At 37.2% G+C, this 17557-nt stretch overlaps 1 protein-coding gene across 2 annotated transcripts in view; it reads right to left on the bottom strand.

Annotated features, from left to right (window-relative positions):
* Positions 1–17557, bottom strand: part of LOC114216503 (CD302 antigen) — a 131429-nt gene that overhangs the window by 102183 nt on the left and 11689 nt on the right. For both annotated transcript variants that reach the window (XM_028113100.2, XM_028113099.2), the window contains exons 3-12: positions 16989–17159; positions 13731–13895; positions 9713–9823; positions 8434–8577; positions 5933–6124; positions 4462–4619; positions 2782–2892; positions 2141–2229; positions 1823–1992; positions 534–733 (exon numbers count right to left, since the gene is read on the bottom strand). In XM_028113100.2, coding sequence (XP_027968901.1) covers positions 534–733; positions 1823–1992; positions 2141–2229; positions 2782–2892; positions 4462–4619; positions 5933–6124; positions 8434–8577; positions 9713–9823; positions 13731–13895; positions 16989–17159 — 1511 coding nt within the window. The remainder of the gene's footprint in view (positions 1–533; positions 734–1822; positions 1993–2140; positions 2230–2781; positions 2893–4461; positions 4620–5932; positions 6125–8433; positions 8578–9712; positions 9824–13730; positions 13896–16988; positions 17160–17557) is intronic.

Raw genomic sequence — 17557 nt, 5'->3', positions numbered from 1 at the left:
GAGCCCAGCATAGCTGACCCACAGTTGAAAGCAGAGCTCACCATTCAAGCCTAAACTAAAACAATCAATCCCTGTTTGACCCAGAGATCTGTGAACATGGGACTAAATATTTGTTGTTATAGCCACTGAGTTTGGGGATGGTATGTAATGGTTTCTTTGGGGAACAGCTGACTGATAGAGGCCCCAAAATAATTTTTTTTAAATTATAAGAATGATAGAATTCTTCATTTGACATAAGGAGTAGAGGGATATGAGAATAACAAGCAAAGTGTCAGCATGGCATGTAGCTTACTTAACTTCTCAGAACAAAAGAACACTAGAAAAGAGCCAGTTCTGGCTCTGGTCCTGCTCTTTTGGGTAGGACATGAGTTCATCTGGGGATGAGCTGTCTCATGACAAAGGTTCAATGGTGCCCCCAAACACGTTGGTAGGTTACATATGTGCCTGGAGAGGAGCATAATTTCTACAAGCATATGGACTAGGATAGTAGAAAGATAACCCCATTAAGGAACTGAATGAGAATGTTACTTTACCTTATAACAAGAAAGACTTGAGGGGAAACTATGCCAGCCTTCAGGACAAGGGTCTTCAGGCTTAGGAGCTACTTCTTCAGGCTGAATGGGCCCACTTATTTTCTTGCAAACTGAGAGTGCTCTGAAGTTTCTGCAGTCTTTCACCTCCCACTTTCCAAGAGACTTTCCAGTAGCCATAGCCACACACCCGCCTGGAGAAGCTGGGGTTGAATCAGAAAGTTTAACTAAACACTACATTTGAAAATTAAAGTCCAAATACTTTCTAGTATCCTTGCCCTTTATTTGGGCCAAGGTCTGGAGAAAGAATATAAAAGATAATGGAAGAAAGAAATGTGTTGTTCATAATAATGATGATGATGATGATGATGATAAAGAGAAGTGTTTATTACCTGCCAGGTACTATTCTAACAGGATCAAATGAATCAGTCCTTACAACTGACCTCCAGAGTCGATTCTATTGTCATACTAAGGTACAGTGAGGATTAGTGACTTGTCCAAGGTCACATGTTAGTAAGTGGTTGATCCAGAACTAGAACCCAGGTGGTCTGCATCTGGAGCTGTACCCTAAACTACTAAGCTGCTCAGCATAGCCTAAGTGGTTCATACTAGCTTTTTTTATAGAAAGTCAAAATCCTATACAAAGCATTTGATTAGAAATCAGGGCATCTGGATTTTAGTAATTCAATAACTAGGTAACATTTGTCAAGTAGATCAACTTTCTGAGATTCTGTCTTCTCAACTCTAAAATCAGAAGGGACTTCTGAGGTCCTTTCTGGTTCAAAATGTTCTGATTCTATGGCTAATTATGGTCAATGCTTTGAGCTTGTTAAAGAAAGATGAACTAACTTTCAGATAAATAATACCTACAATATTGCCTCCTTAATTCTCACCCATTCGGAATAATAGAAATAAACACATTCAATTTTGGAGAAAGAAGCTAAGAGAAAAAAGCAGAGAGATGAAAGTGTAAAGCACTTCAAAATGAAGCTTCTAGATTCTGTCTGAGACTTACATGGAAAAGATAAACTTGCATTGATGGTTCCAGCTTTGTGCCATTAGAGGGTGGTTTGAGAACTGAGTATTTTTAGCTCCTTTTGGGGGGTTATTCCCAAGGATTTCATAAGGAAGACACAGTCACTGCTTCTATTTATGGTTCCATAGACAGACTCTCATCCTGAAGATCATCATTTCCCTCACATTTCAAAGCTAAGTGAAGACCATATCTGGGAGGTACACTGCATTTCACAAATCATCATCGTATTCTCCTACTTTAAAAGTAAGGCACTCACCTGGCTCAAGAAAATTCCAGTTGGAAAATGTTACAGCTTGCTTTACTCCACCAACTCCTGTCCAGCTATACTCTCCATGTGAATCTATGTCTCTCAGGCCAGTCCAGAAGTATTTTCCTGGAGATTTAGTATACTTTTTAATCATATCATTCAGGTATTCTTGCTCAAATCTACAAAACAAGAGTTAAATTAGTAGGTGTTTTTATAATGATTGAATTACTATATAAATTGAAAATGCACCTTTCTCTTAGGAGTCTTATTTCGTAAAGCTAACCCAGAGTTAAAAGTTCATCAGTACATGTTTACTGATGGTCATACCTGCTAGTTATAGTCAGATTGCAGTTGGTTCCAAAAGGGACCTCATCCTTGTAAATCTTGTAACAGATTTCTCCATGTCTTTTCCAGCCCTAAATCCGAGGAGAAATATCACACTGTTCAGACTTAATGTCCTACCTTTAAGCATGATTCTGCTACACTGGTAACATCTCAAACTTAGAGAAATCAAGGACATGGACCGGTAATTCATACACATGATGAAGGTGGGATACAACTTCATAGATAACTCCTACAGGATTGTGAGCCTGTGTCAGACAGAAGGTGTGTCTTATTTCTCTTTGCCTCCAGGGCCTAGCTCCTCATAAGACTATAATGTTGTTGGTTGAACTATTTTTGGAGAGGAACAAAATAAATGGGGGAAGTAAAGACATCAGCATTAAGGATTATAATCACATACATTTTTATAGAAATCATGAATAGGTAACTCTTTCCTATAACGTTTTTTCTTCTGTAAGAACGCCAATATGTAATGATTCACTGCCCTCTGATTTGCTCTAATGTAAATGAACAGAAGGTAGCCATTTCTTCTATTTTCCAAGTCTGAATTGTTTCAGTCTTACCTACCATCCTTAACCAAGAAGGTGTGATATTGCTTAGAAAACTTACGCGGGGACTTTACATACCTCATCTGGAGGACACATCTTGTCAGATGTTGTATCATTCATTTGTTCTCCCTTTTTCTTACATACATATTTAAGTTTCTCTTCACAGGACTGGACTTTCCACTGACCTAACTTTTTAAAAATAGAAAAAAATTTTTTCCACAGAGAAATTATTTGCCATATATTTAGAGTTGAACTCTAACTTATTTTAAAATCAAGACAGTTTCTTCTCACAAAACTGTGAGCAAGGGGCAAGGGGAGGAAGAAGGGGAGGGAAAGGGAAAATGAATGACTATGTCTGGGAACATACTCCTAGAAAATGCTACCCGACAGTCCTGCAGGGTTGTGGCTCACAGTCTGTAATTTCAGCACCACCTCAAGATCATAGTGGAGATGAATTCCATTTTCTTAGAAGAGTAACAATAAAACCATCAAAGGACACTTAGTACAGAAGTTGAAAAAAGAAGAACTCAGCCTACACACAGTTGACAGTGTTCAAGTCTTCTCGCACATGACATGGTCAAAGTTTGCCCATTGCTTAAAAACTTTCGGACATGTCAACCAACCATGCTATTTCAATCTCCTCATATATAACATAATCATGGTAGTTAGAACAGCTACTCTCAGAATCAAAAGTTCCTTCCACTCTACTTTAGCTTAGACTTCAAAATTCTCTCTTAACATGACTTTTGCTTAAGTCACTCTGCTTTCTTCAAATTAAATTTCAACAAGTCAATTGTGATAAAGGTCAGTTTCAAACACTGGAATGCTGTCTAGGTATGTTATCAGTTTAGTCTTGCCTGTGGGATCTCATTTTTATCTTTGACCCTCTATCAAAGACATCTTAAATATCCTTTTAAATAGAGCACCAAATGTGACATCCTTCTAAATTCATCTATGACACCTTTCTAGATACATCTTTACTCTTGAAACACTCCTAAATACACATATCATTTATTACTTCCACTTAAGTCTCTCTAGAAGCTTGGGGGACACAAGCCTCCTAAATAATTAGAAGTCCCCAGGAAAGTGATACAAACAAAATATAAAGATACACATGTCTTTTCTCTCAACATGCAGCCTATTTTGGACTCTTGACTAAAGCATGTTCAATAAATAGTTAAGCATTCTACAGAAGAAAGCTGTTCTCTGAAAAAATTAGACCTAATTTTTAATTAATTAATTAATTTTTAAGTAATGTCTGTGCCCAATGTGGGGCTCGAACTCACAACCTGGAGATCAAGAGTTGCATGCTCCACTGACTAAGCCAGCCAGGCACCCCTGGACCTAATTTTTAAATAAAAATATTTTTTCACTTCTCAAAGTAAGATTAATATAAAAATCTGGACATGAATTCAGAAGATGGGATTTTTCCCGTAAGTTGTAGTTATATGTTAAATATCCTGATGGTCCAGAGAGAAAGCAGCTTATTAGAACCAATCTGGCACAAGAATTGAGTTCTAACGGGATTTTCTTCATGTGTTTCAGACCAAAGCAGATACTCTCACACAGGAAGTGGATTGCTTACTTAGTCATTGTTTTATTTACATCTTTTTTTCCAGTAGCTTCCAGAAAGACAATCAACAGGGCTCTTACCTTTTATTTTCTTTCCAGGCTTAAACACAAATATCCCAACCAAAATCATCTTAATATTATTTGGTATACAATAAGAATATAAATAAGCCACAGGAAGTTTCCTACCTTTCCTAAATAGGAAACGCAGTTGGGAGTCTTATTGTAGGGAACATTTGGCTCATTCTTATTCCAATATGTTAGAGTAACTTCAGTACCATCAGACCACTGAAATAAACTTGGTACATTTTTGTTCTTAAGACCTAGCCATATTTCTTCTTTGGCATCTAAAAGAAAAATATTTTTTTATTTGGTTTTACTCAATTACATACTTCAATATGTACATTTTTACTGATTTTACATTCTGATAATGGGGTTTTAGGAGCCTCCATGGTATTTGTAATTAATCTATGAAAATATTGAAAATTTAGGCAGGCCAGAAGTCAAGGGCTTTTCAGGGTACTTATGCAGTCAGAGTACACAGTGGAAAAGTCACACTGTGATCTGTAGGTTAGGTGTTTCTGCTATCTGATTTAGATAAACCTGCTTTATGGGGTATACAGGTTTCCTCTGCTATCCGAAAGCTCTTTCTGCCACTTCACTTTTACTGCCTGTTTTCACTAAGTGAAAGAAATCTGAGGTGGATTTTTGCTTTTACAAAATGGTGTTTGCTTCTTTGTTTTTATGCCATTTTGGTTTATGAAAGGTTTCATAAGAACAGTCTCCTTTTGGACAGCAGGGGAAAGCTGCAATGAAATTCTACAAATACAATCATAGATACTCCAGTTAGAATAGGATTGATGTCCATCCCTACCCTGGGATGATGATGCTGCCCTCCCAGGGGAGACAATTAACACCATGCTGACACAGAATAGGTGTCTATTATTAGCTATTACTATTAGTGAATCCTAGGAGGAGGATGTAATACAGCCTGTCTAGTGTATTTTTGTTCTTCAGTCTTTAGCTTTTAAATAATTACAAAAGTGAAATAACTGTGAAATAATCATCACTTAAGCATCTGGAGCAACTTAAATAGCATTTAGCTTATGAGAAGGGGGAAATTGTTCAATCACTGGCTATACTGTCAAATTGGCAGCTATTAGCTACATGTGGCTATTTGTTTTTGTTTGTTTGTTTTTAAAGATTTTATTTATTTATTTGACAGAGAGATAGAGAGCACAAGTAGGCAGAGCGGCAGGCAGAGGGAGAGGGAGAAGCAGGCTCTCTGCTGAGCCGGGAGCCGGATGTGGGGCTCGATCCCAGGACCCCGGGATCATGACCTGAGCCAAAGGCAGCCGCTTAACCGACTGAGCCACCCAGGCGCCCCAACATGTGGCTATTTGTAAATTAAATTAAAATTAAATAAAAGTAAAAATCAGTTTCTCAGTTACATTGCAAGTGTTCACAAGCCACAAATGGCTGGTGGCAGCTGTACTGGACAGCACAGATTAGAGAACAGTTCCATCATCACAGAAAATGCTATTGGACGGTGCTGATCTGTAAGGATCAAATTGTAAGCTTTCATTCCCACCAAGAGTCTAAAAATAGGGGTACTTTAGAATGTTTTAAACCTATCAAATAGGATATTTTAAAAACTTACCCCCATTATGGAGTTTTGTGACAACCACCTCCACATCTGCTAAAGAATGAATGCTGATGAGATCGCCGCTCAAGGCTTTGCATTTCGTATGTGCCTTATCCCAGGAATCACTTTCATTTACCAGCAGATAGCAAAACCCATTATTTGACAGCCAGCCTGCATCACAGTGTGTATCTAAATATGTCCAAATATCTGCAGGAAAAGCAGCTATTTATATTCCAGTAAAGATACATCTATTTTGAATCAATAACATTGCAAATTCTTCCTTCTGAAATCATCAAGATTCTGGAAAACTGGGGAATGGGATGTCAAATAGCACAGGGACATGAATTTATGTGTTGCTTCATTCTACATAGCATCATAAGAATGACTGCAGGGGTAAAGATAATGATATGACTGTAATGTGATACAAATGTGCTACATGATTAGGCTCTGACTATTTGAGGAGGGACTGCCCTTAGTCCTAACAGACAGGAGAATTGTGTGGGGTAAGTCAGTTGCTGACCAATCTTCCTTGGTATGGGGATTTGTTAGGTTCCCCTCCAATCTCTGACTTTGAGAGGTTATGAAGTCCAGCCTCCTTTCATGTATGGTCAGATTAGCAGGGGATGTGCATTCATGCCTACCATTGGACAAAGGACAGAGATTTAAGGAATAGAGTAAAACATTTATAAACTCCACATGAAAGAGAAGATAGCAATTCAAGGGAAAGTGCACAGGACCTCTCTGGACCTCTTCTTTCCTTCCCGCTACTAGACTTACGTCCTCATGCAATTAGTGATTCTTTGTTTTGACCACGTTAAAACTCACTCAGATGATGGTCAAGAAAGACTGGAGAAAAAGACTGAGGTATAAAACCGCACAAAATACTTCTATCTTTGTTAATAGAATTAGAAATTAAGTCAATTACTCAGACTTCATGGATTCTAAACTGTTTGGAATGTCTGTTGTATGAAAACACAGCATCTTAAAAATGTGGACAGTTTATTCTTCATTTAAAGATAAAATTCAGGTCCAGTTAGCTTCTCACACTTGCAAGATAACTCAATTTTAAGTTTCTGAGAGAGCACTTGCTGCTATTATTATTATTATTATTTTATTTTACAATTATGATAAAGGAACAGAGGAAAAAATACCCATAATTGAACTTAGAACAAACATTTTCCTATTCTAGTCTTTGTCTCTGTGAATACATATTTTTACAAGATTAAAATGATAAGTAGGCATATCATTTTGCTCTGCTCTTGTATTTTCCTGTTGGCACAGTTATTTTAATAAATGCATATTACTCGATCATGTGGAAACATCATGATTTACTTAATAATTGCTACTACAGCATATTTATTTGATCTATCATCAGTCACCCTGGTTTATTTTCATCTGTGCTGTCTTTTTTATTATGCTTTTTGTTGTGTCGACTAAATTTGGTTTGAATCAACTTGGAAGATGAATGTTCATCTTCCCCCTATATTTTAATAAAACATCTCCTGACAATCTTTATTCTATATATTTATTCTTTAGTCTTAAAAAATAGCTTTATGCTCCTATGTGGATAAGAAATTTTATTCCCTTCCCCCAACATTCTTTAAACAAGACATTTTAAAACCTCCTTTTTTTCCCTCCCAGTTTTGAGTAATAGTTTTTCTTATTCAGGAGGATTTAATCAAATACCAGCTATGTGGTGGGGCTCGTGCAAGACAGTAAGGACACTCTTCTTATTCTTTCAAAGGCTTCTGAAGTTTCTCTGCACCTCAGAAACTTCAACTGTTCCATGTTTCTCTTATCCCTGAAATCCCTTGAAAAACAAAACAAAACCCTCCTTGTACACATTTTGTCCTTCTGCACCTCCCCTTTTCTACCTGATTTATCAACACAACAACCTAAAGAAGCAGCCTGGCAAAGAAGGACACAGCAGAGGTGGGCATCGTGGGGCAGGAATTGGAAACCCTAGAAGAGTTCCCCCATCCATTCCTTTTCTACTTCTTACAGGGGCAGGTCATACATAAAACCTGAGTGTGCATCAACATCTCCAGGAAGGCTTCTTAAAACACAGATTTTTGGGGCCCGCAGAACTTTTGATTCAGTAAGTCTGGGGTGGGTCCTAAGAATTTGTATTTCAAACAGGTACAGGTGATACTGATACTCTTGGTCTAGGAACCATACTCTGAGCACCACTGTTCCAAAGAAAAAAGAGCCACCTGTGAACAGAAATGTATTTCTTACCTAGAATACCTCTGCCTTCATATATATATATATATATATATATATATATATATATATATATATATATATATACACCATATATATATATATACACACCAAACCAAAGCTTTACACATATAAAGTTAATAATATCCAACCACAGGGTCTAAATGAAGTAGTTTTTGGCATTGGCAGTAACAGGTGAAGGAAAGGTAGAATTAGATATCTGAAATGGATTTACTTGACTTCACAAAACTATAATTTGAAGACCTACTTGCACAAGGAAATGAAAAAGATACCTGTTAACTCCACTGTGTTATTTAATGGTTTCTTGCAGACATAGGGCAATTGAGCTTCACAGGAAAAACTGTGCCATAGACCAGACATGGCATCCATTCTTGCACAGCTGGATCCGCCTATTATCATAGGTGCACTAGGCATATCTTAAACAGTAGAATTTTCAAAGAATTAGAAAGAGAAGGTTAGGCTCAGAGTGGTGGTTAGAAAAAATAATTTGTATTCCTAATTTTCTGCTTTTATTGAAACTCATAAAATAGTTAAACCTTCTACTAAATTGAGATGTATAAGCTTCAATGGACACCCATGTGCTTAAATATGTCTTCCTTCTAAAATACAGGATCCAGGGCCAAATACTATGACACAGTATAGGTAACTTAAAAAACAAAACCAAAAATCAAAAACAAACCTCTGCCCCCAATCAATTTCCATATCATACTCTGCAGACAGTAGCTCTTATTCTTCTACTCTATACAATAAATATTCTAATTTATGATTCTGTAATGCCCTTAAGACCTTGAATTAAAAGTTAAATTATCTTTAAAGATTTTATTTACTGAGATAATAGAGAATTTAGTCACTAATAATAAAGTTTCATTAAACTAAAATGACCTATTGGTATTTTATTGCACTTAACCCATTTTTCTTTTATGTGTACAGGATACTTTCATACTGAAGCTAGTGTTAACTTTTAGGTTCTACATTTGTCAGAAGCCCAAGATTTTACTTTTTTTTAAAAAGGTATCTAAACTTCTTTTGGGGAGAAAAATCTTTTGGCTAAGTAGGATTTTGTTTGTTTTATTCACTATAAAATTTTCTTTAAGGTACTCATCTGTGTAATAAAATACAGCCATTATGTTGTTAGTACTTGAGCACTACTGTACGAGACCCCAAGAGTTTTAAAATGAGAACATATTTCTGTATGGATTTGAGCTGCAGATGAAACAACACAGGTTAGTCATAGACACGTCAAGTCGCCTGAGGGACACAGAACAGCTTCTAGGCCATGTGATGGGGTTTATTCTGCTGTTACTTAAAAATGTAGGGTTGCTGTAAATGTTAGAGACAAATGCTCAGTTATCCATGATATGGTTCAACTTGGCTATAATGGTATCACAGTAAAGAAGGAATTAGGGGAAAAAATTCTTTGGAGAAGTAACCATAACAACAGTTGTCAAGATTTGAAATTTTTATAAGCTGTCAGTGAGTGGGATGCTTTTGTTTATTTACTTTTTTGAAGTTTTTGCTCTGTGCCTAGTAGGTGGAGGAGGGAGCAGTTACCTGGGTCCCAGTTGAGAAAGTTTAATGGCTTGTGGTCTGACCATTCCCAGCCTCTAGCAGAGTATAGCTGATTTAAGCCAATCCAGAAAATTCTTGGAATGCCTTCTTTTTCTGTAAGAATCATATAATTTTAACAAGTGACAAAATTACCTAAATTATTATCTAAGTCAGACTTAAGTTTCTACTAATAGCAAAAATATCTGAAGGCCTTGATTGATTGTAAGTCAGGAATCTATCCAGTTTCATAAAAATACTTGTCTTATGAGACTGTAATGATGATTAAATTATTTAATTTATCTGGAGATACTAGGGTTTTACTCATAGTTTGAATTTACCAAATATTTATACTTATTATAAAACAGTGTGATAGGATTTATCTGAATTAGTCAATAGGTATTTGTTTTATATATAGAAAAAATGCTTAGAGTTTTGTGCAAAAGGGAAAAAAACAACCCATGAGACCCACCTCTTCCTTTAAAGAACTTACTAGTCTTATAAAAAGTAAATGCACATACATGCAGGATAAACTTGTTTTCAAGTCAGACTGATTATGTTCAAATTTTGGCTCTGCTAATTACTTATGGGTGACCTTGAACAAGTTACATTTCCTCTCTGATCCTTACATTCCTCATCTGCCAAGTGAGCATAATAAAAATACCTATACCTCATAGCGTTGTTATATGGTATTAAATAAGATAATGTCTGAAAAGCATTTAGTCCTCAGTCTGAAACATCATTGTCAAATCATCAGAGACTCAATAACTTGAGTTTCTTGATTTTTAAACAAGATTTATTTATTTATTTTAGAGAGAGAAAGCAAGAGTGGGGGGAGGGGTAGAAGGAGGGTGGAGCCTGATGTGGGGCTCGAGCCCACAACCCTAAGATCATGACCTGAGTCAAAATCAAGAGTTGATCACTCAACCAACTGAGCCACCCAGGTGCCCAGGGTTTCTTAACTTTTAAAAAATAAAATAAAAACTTTCTGTTTATAAAGTTTCTATTAAAAAATGTGCAATACTCTGATGGAAAAAGATAGGAATGTAGTGATCCGAAGGGGTACGTGCACCCCAATGTTTATAGCAGCAATGTCCACAAAAGCCAAACTATGGAAGCCAAGATGTCCATCAACAGATGAATGGATAAAGAAAATGTGGTCTATATATACAATGGAATATTATGCAGCCATCAAAAGGAATGAAATCTTGCCATTTGCAACGACGTGGATGGAACTGGAGGGTATTGTGCTAAGTGAAATAAGTCAGTCAGAGAAACACATGTATCATATGATCTCACTGCTTTGAGGAATTCTTAATCTCAGGAAACAAACTGAGGGTTGCTGGAGTGGTGGGGCATGGGAGGGATGGGGTGGCTGGGTGATAGACATTGGGGAGGGTATGTGCTATGGTGAGCGCTGTGAAGTGTGCAAGACTGTTGAATCACAGACCTGTACCTCTGAAACAAATAATACATTATATGTTAAAAAAGAAGAAGATAGTAGGAAGGGAGAAATGAAGGGGGAGAATTGGAGGGGGAGATGAACCATGAGAGACTATGGACTCTGAGAAACAAACGGAGGGTTCTAGGGAGGGTGGGGGGATGGGTTAGCCTGGTGATGGGTATTAAAGAGGGCACGTACGGAATGGAGCACTGGGTGTTATACGCAAACAATAAATCATGGAACACTACATCAAAAACTAATGATGTAATGTATGGTGATTAATATAACATAATAAAAAAAAGAATTAATCCCCCCAAAAAGATATACAATTTTACTGAATTCATAAAAGATGTCACAAATAAGTAGAAAGGCATACCATTTTCATGGATGAGAAGACTTAATAATGTAGTGACGCAGTACCTCTTTAATTAATCTATAATTCAATGCAATTCCAAAGTCCCAATAAAGTTTTTCATTGAGATTAATAAGGTGATCCTTAAATTCATAGAAAAGATTAAGTGATTAAAAAAAAAGCCAATGCAATTCAAGAGAAAATATGAGAGGACTTGCTCATCCATATATACAATGCAGCTGGCATAATTAAAACAGTGTGGAATAGACACACAGACAGACAAGCAGACCAAAGGAATAGGATGGAGAGCCTAGAAATAACCCACATGTAATAGGGGAGTTTATATTTATGAGAGGTGGCATAATAAATCTGAGGGAAAAATGTGAAATAAATAGTACTTGGTCAGCTGACATCCATGCAGAGAAAGATAAATTAGATTCTCACTTCTAGAAATTTTATTCCAGATGGATTATGGATATAAATATGAAAAGCAAAATTATAAACTTTTGGAAGAAAAATGAGAGGATATGTTTATCATATTAGGGCTAAGAAAGAATTTGCTAAGTAATATAAATAAGCACAAAACATTAAGGAAAAGATTGACTGACCAAATTAAAACTAACATATTTTTAAATGATAAGAAGCAACAAATGTAAAAAGACCAAAGACTAGGAAAATATATCTGTAATACTACAAGAAAAGATAAGTATATGTAAAGAACTATAACAGATCAATAAGGAAAAGCCAAACAACTCAACAGAAAATAGGCAAGGGATATCAACCGGCAGATTATAAGCTGAAAACCTGAATGCCTAATAAACACGAGACACAAAACCACATGAATTATCAGTAAAATATAAAAGAAAAATGAAATACCATTTCACATTCATCACTTTGGCCAACTAAGTCTGATAACACCAGGTGCTAATGGAGGTGTAAATGAATGCAGCCCCTTTGGAAAGCAATTCAGAATTTTTGGTTAGAGGTGAAGAGATGTGCACCCCATGACTCAGCAATTCCTACTCTAGAGAAACTCTCATACATGTCTGCCCGATGAGGCACATATGGGGATGTTCCTTGCAATAGGAAAAGCTGAAAATAACCTGTTTCTCAATAGGAGAATGGATAAGTTGTGGTTTATTCATACAATGCAATACTTTACAGCAGCAGACGACAATGGTAAACTTACATATGGGCAAATAAGCATTTGTATCATTTAAAAACAGAACAATAGTATAATGAAAACATATATAGTATTTAGACATATATATGTTGTAAAAGTACTCAAAGAATGGTTATTTTGAGAGATGGACATGGAGCTTTAACTCTGTTAATATTTTATTTTGGGGCGACTGGAAGGCTCAGTGGGTTAAGCATCTGCCTTTGGCTCGGGTCATGATCCCAGAGTCCTGGGATCGAGCCCCGCATCAGGCTCCCTGCTCCACGGGAAGCCTGCTTCTCCCTCTTCCACTCCCCCTGCTTGTATTCCCTCTCTCGCTGTGTCTCTCTCTGTCAAATAAATAAATAAAATCTTAAAACAAAAACAAAATCATTATATTTCTTTAAAGGGAGGGAAGCAGGGAATCAATCAATGCAAAGCAATATGACAAAATGTTAAGTGTATAAAAAGTGTGTAAAGTCAGGGTGGTGGTTACACAGGTTTCTTTCAGGTTATTTTCTATTTCTGTATATATGTTTTCATAATTAAAAATTTAAGAATTCCCACCATCACCACACAAACAAAATAAAACAAAATCCCATCCACTCAATGTGTCCCTTGATTAAATCCACTTTAAGATTTTCTTAGTCCTCTCCTCGCCTCTGAGAATGGCACTCCTCTACTCAACACAAGGACCTTTCCCTGAGGCCTCTGGTATGACTCAGCCATCTTCGTCACCTTCCTTAATTTCTCTACTTTTCAATGTTCAAAGAGTTTAATGTTCACCTTTTAAGAAATCTTGTCAGTTAGGCTTAGGGTAGCAGTTTAATCTCACTACCTCACTCCATTTTCTGAACATTACCCTCTTTTCAGTCTCAAACACGAAATGCATTTTCAATGGATAGAATAGGATTATATTCATACCTTTCTGCCTGTGGGCTTCAGTGTTGACATTTAAGAAAAGATAGAAAAATATATATACAAAACAACATACCTGGATATGAAAATAGAGGTAGACAGACGGCATCTTTACAATCCCAGCAATTTGCTCTACCACATGCAAACTTACCTTTAAGATAAGTTAATTCAGCAGCATTGCTGATGCTCAGTAAGTCAGCTCCTTGATTCTGACATGAAACATAAGCTTCCTTCCAAGAAAGAGCTGCCTGAGTATTAAATTGGTAGCAACTTCCAATCTGCTCATTCTTTTCCCAGTTATCTTCACAGCCATTTTCTGTTGATAAAAAGATATATTAGTGATCATAAAGTAAGGGCATAATGTTTTATATTACTAACAATGCTTACCAATATTGCAATTCATGTTCCATACTCTTAGGATACACTAAAATTGAAGTTTATTGTTCGACTAGACTATATTTTGATTCTTTGGTTACACAAAGAAATTGAAGTCATGGGAACTAAATGACTTTGGCTGATTAAAGCTTCAACTCTCCTATTCTCTACTCTCCCTTTATCCTCTATCAATTATAATGCCATATTTTAGCCCATGCCTGCCCTCTGCTGAAATGCAGGAGTCTTCAAATGTGTTCACATTGTCAAACTCCTGAGCTGATGGAAAACAAGCTCACTTGAAGATGGTGGCGGACTGCAGAGGAGTTTGCCTACAGCCTGCAGTGAAACCACTGTGTGTATGTGTGTGTGTGTGTGTGTGTGCGTGTGTGCAGACATGCTGCTTCAACACCAAGATTTAGAACCCAAGTGACTACCTTATTTGAAAAACTCAATCTAAATTTATCCTTAATATTTTAACAGATGATTTAATATACGACACATAATATTATATAACCAATATTGCAGATGTCTATGTAGACATACGTGTGCATATGTATACAGACATACATGTTCGTTGTATAATGTGCATATTATTTTCTTTAACAAAAATCTAAAAAAGCAAGTATAACTTCAGACAAAAACCCTTCAAATTATTTCTTAGATGAGCTATATAGGTCTTGACACAACTAGTTTGAAAATATACTTAGAGACTCCCATGTACTCTCTAGAAGAGGAAACCCAATATAGACTCTGCCAAGTGTGTCCCAGGTTCCACTCAGGGAGTTTTCCAAAGGGCCTACCATAACCCGTCACCCATCACACATTAGACTCATGGCCTTTCAAGCTGGAAGGGCCCATTGAGATCATCTTGTCTAATGCTTTCATTTCACAGATGGAAACAAAGGTCTAGAAGTGTCTGTGGCAGAGCTATAATCAGAGCTCTGGTCTCTAAATCTGGTCTTGATCTTCTGAACGGCATACACTGCTTCTTCAGCCACTTTTGAATGGCCTAAATAGCAACAGAGGTGGATGTGACATTTGATGAAAACAAAATATGTGGATTTGCAAGTACATCGCCTAAAGTTTCCTTATTACCCCTGGGGCCTTATGCCTGTAAATCCAGAAGCTTCCAGGGGGATGGCAGTATGTTTGCTATAAAATATAATGTACATGGTTTAGCCATCCTTGGTTTTGAGAAACTCACAGTCTTGCTTCTTCCCTAAAAATAACTCTGAGAGGTATATGAATACTCCCATTCTCACCCCCACCACCCAAAGGAAGCTAGATACTGAGACTAATGACAGTCAAGGAAGCAAGGTAGAGTGGAATAAGTACACTGGGAAATGAGGGTCAGGAATTCTGGAATCTCCACCAGACTCCATACAAATGTGTTCTGACCCTGACAGGCTGTGTCATCAATTTGCATCTGCTGCCCCTCACCTGAGAAATGAGGGTTTGCAACTGGATAACCTCTAAGCTCCCTTTCACATCTAAAATTTTGGATCCAGACTATAGTGAGGTTTAAATGAAATCAATGACTAGTTGACCAAACTCTGCCTGATATCAACTGTAGCTGAAGCAAATATTGGCTTTTATCTTTCGGTAGCTTCTGGGTGTTGAAAAGCCTGTGCTTCTACTTAGAACAGTAATTCTCAAAGTGTAGTCCCCAGACCAGCATCATCAGCATCACCTGGGAACTCACTGAACTGCAAATTCTTGGGCCTCACTCCAAATCTACCAAATTATAATTTATAGAGGTGGGCCCCTAGAAATCTTTGTTCTAACATACTTTCCAAGTGATTCTGCTGCAGAACCATTGGCTCAGTATAACCTCTTCTAGTTGCTTAGAACTCTTCATTTTGAAGCTCAGCTTCCTTTAAGGAGGGATCAGCATTAGTAATACCACCAGATTGGCTACTGAATGAGGCATTCTAGTGTATTTGTTTGGGTCAAGGACTTCAGAACTGGATTTCCTAGATTTGAATCCTAGCTCTAAAATGTATTAGCTATGTGACCTTAGGCAAATGATATAACTCCCCTGCACCTCACTTTGCTCATCTGTATAATGGGGATAATTAGTGGTACCTACCTTAGAGGGTTGTGTGAAGACTGAATGGGTTAATATAGTTTGAGTGGTTAGAATAGTACCTGACACTCGGCAGGGCCCTATAAGTATTAACTATTATTACCCAGGTCTGGAGCTTTTCCCTTTCTTTATTAGACACTCTTCCAAACTATTGCCCAATTAATCTGGAGCACTTATCACATACCAGGTACTATGACCTGTAACTCCCACCTGACTGGTAAGAAAATATGTCTGTTATATACCAGATCATGATGCCACTGCTACGTTGGTCTCTCTCTCTTTCTAAAGAACAGTGAATTCTTTAGCACACCCTGAGTAGTTTGCTTCTAGTAAGAAGCAATTAGAAAAAATGCTCTGCCCAACATAAAGAAATGGCAGGAGAACAGTGTCACTAATTTTGAGAGGACCAGGGATATAGGTCTCTTTGGTCCCTCTTTGCTTTAGGCCATAAATATACTTAAGTCTCTACCAAACGAACAGTTTTTCTTCAACTATCTACCCCCCAAAACCACCATCCTCGCTCTTTTTCTATTCCATAAAACTTAAGAGGCTCTCTCTACTTCTTGTTCACACTTCAGCCCACGATAACCTGGCTTCTATGACCACTGGTCTTTTGAAACTGCTGTAGCAAAGGTCAGCAGCAATTTCCTAACTGCTCATGCCTTTTCCACTTCCTCTTCCTGAGGCATCTGTGCTATAGAACATTCCCTCCTCCTTTGTCTTCCATGGCACAATCTTCTCTTGGTTCTTTCCTTGGCCTACTTCTGAAAGCAAGTTCATAGTTACACATTACTTCCTTTTCTCTCCTCAAATACATACCTTCTCTAGGATAATATTTGTTGCAGTCATTTTTGAGTTATCTCAGACTCTTCCTTCTTCCTTCCTTTGGTCTCACATAAATGGTATCCATTTTCTTTTCATATATAAAGCCTGCTAGCCCATACATACCTGGTTTTAAACAGATGCCCCACTTTTGATCATATTCATAATTTAAGGTGGTTGCACACCATGGCCCACCATAATTTTTATCAAAAATGCACTCATGATGCCAGGTCCCATTAACTAAGAATGGAAATTCACAAGGTCTTCCATAGGAGTTCCCATCTCTGGTATATATCTCTGTGGTATGGGGAGGAAGTAGAGGAAAGGAAAGTTAAAAACTGGACAGTCACCTTCAGTTAACTGATTCCTAAATTTTCTGTGAGAGAAAGATTGTTGTTTTCACTTAAGAGAATACAGTATCTAAGTAGGCCACACAGTGTGAAAATTCAGAGCATGGATGCAGCATTCAGCTCTGAACTTGAATGCTGGCTCAACTGTGGGGCTGTGGGCAAGCTCTTCAACTTTTATTAGCCTCAGTTTCTATATTTGTTACTTAGGAATAATCGTATCTAGCTTATAGGTTTGTTCAAGAGGATTCAATGAGATAATCCATGTAAAGCTTCATTTATTGTGGTGTGATGAAGAGCTAAACGATCCTGGCTTGATTCAGCAGGGATCAACTGATTACCATGGGT

Source organism: Eumetopias jubatus, unplaced genomic scaffold (genome assembly GCF_037043125.1).
Source record: "Eumetopias jubatus isolate StellerSeaLion01/CBP00866 unplaced genomic scaffold, mEumJub1_p1.0 scaffold_3, whole genome shotgun sequence".
Taxonomy (NCBI): domain Eukaryota; kingdom Metazoa; phylum Chordata; class Mammalia; order Carnivora; family Otariidae; genus Eumetopias; species Eumetopias jubatus.
This window is presented reverse-complemented; position numbering and strand designations above follow the sequence as displayed.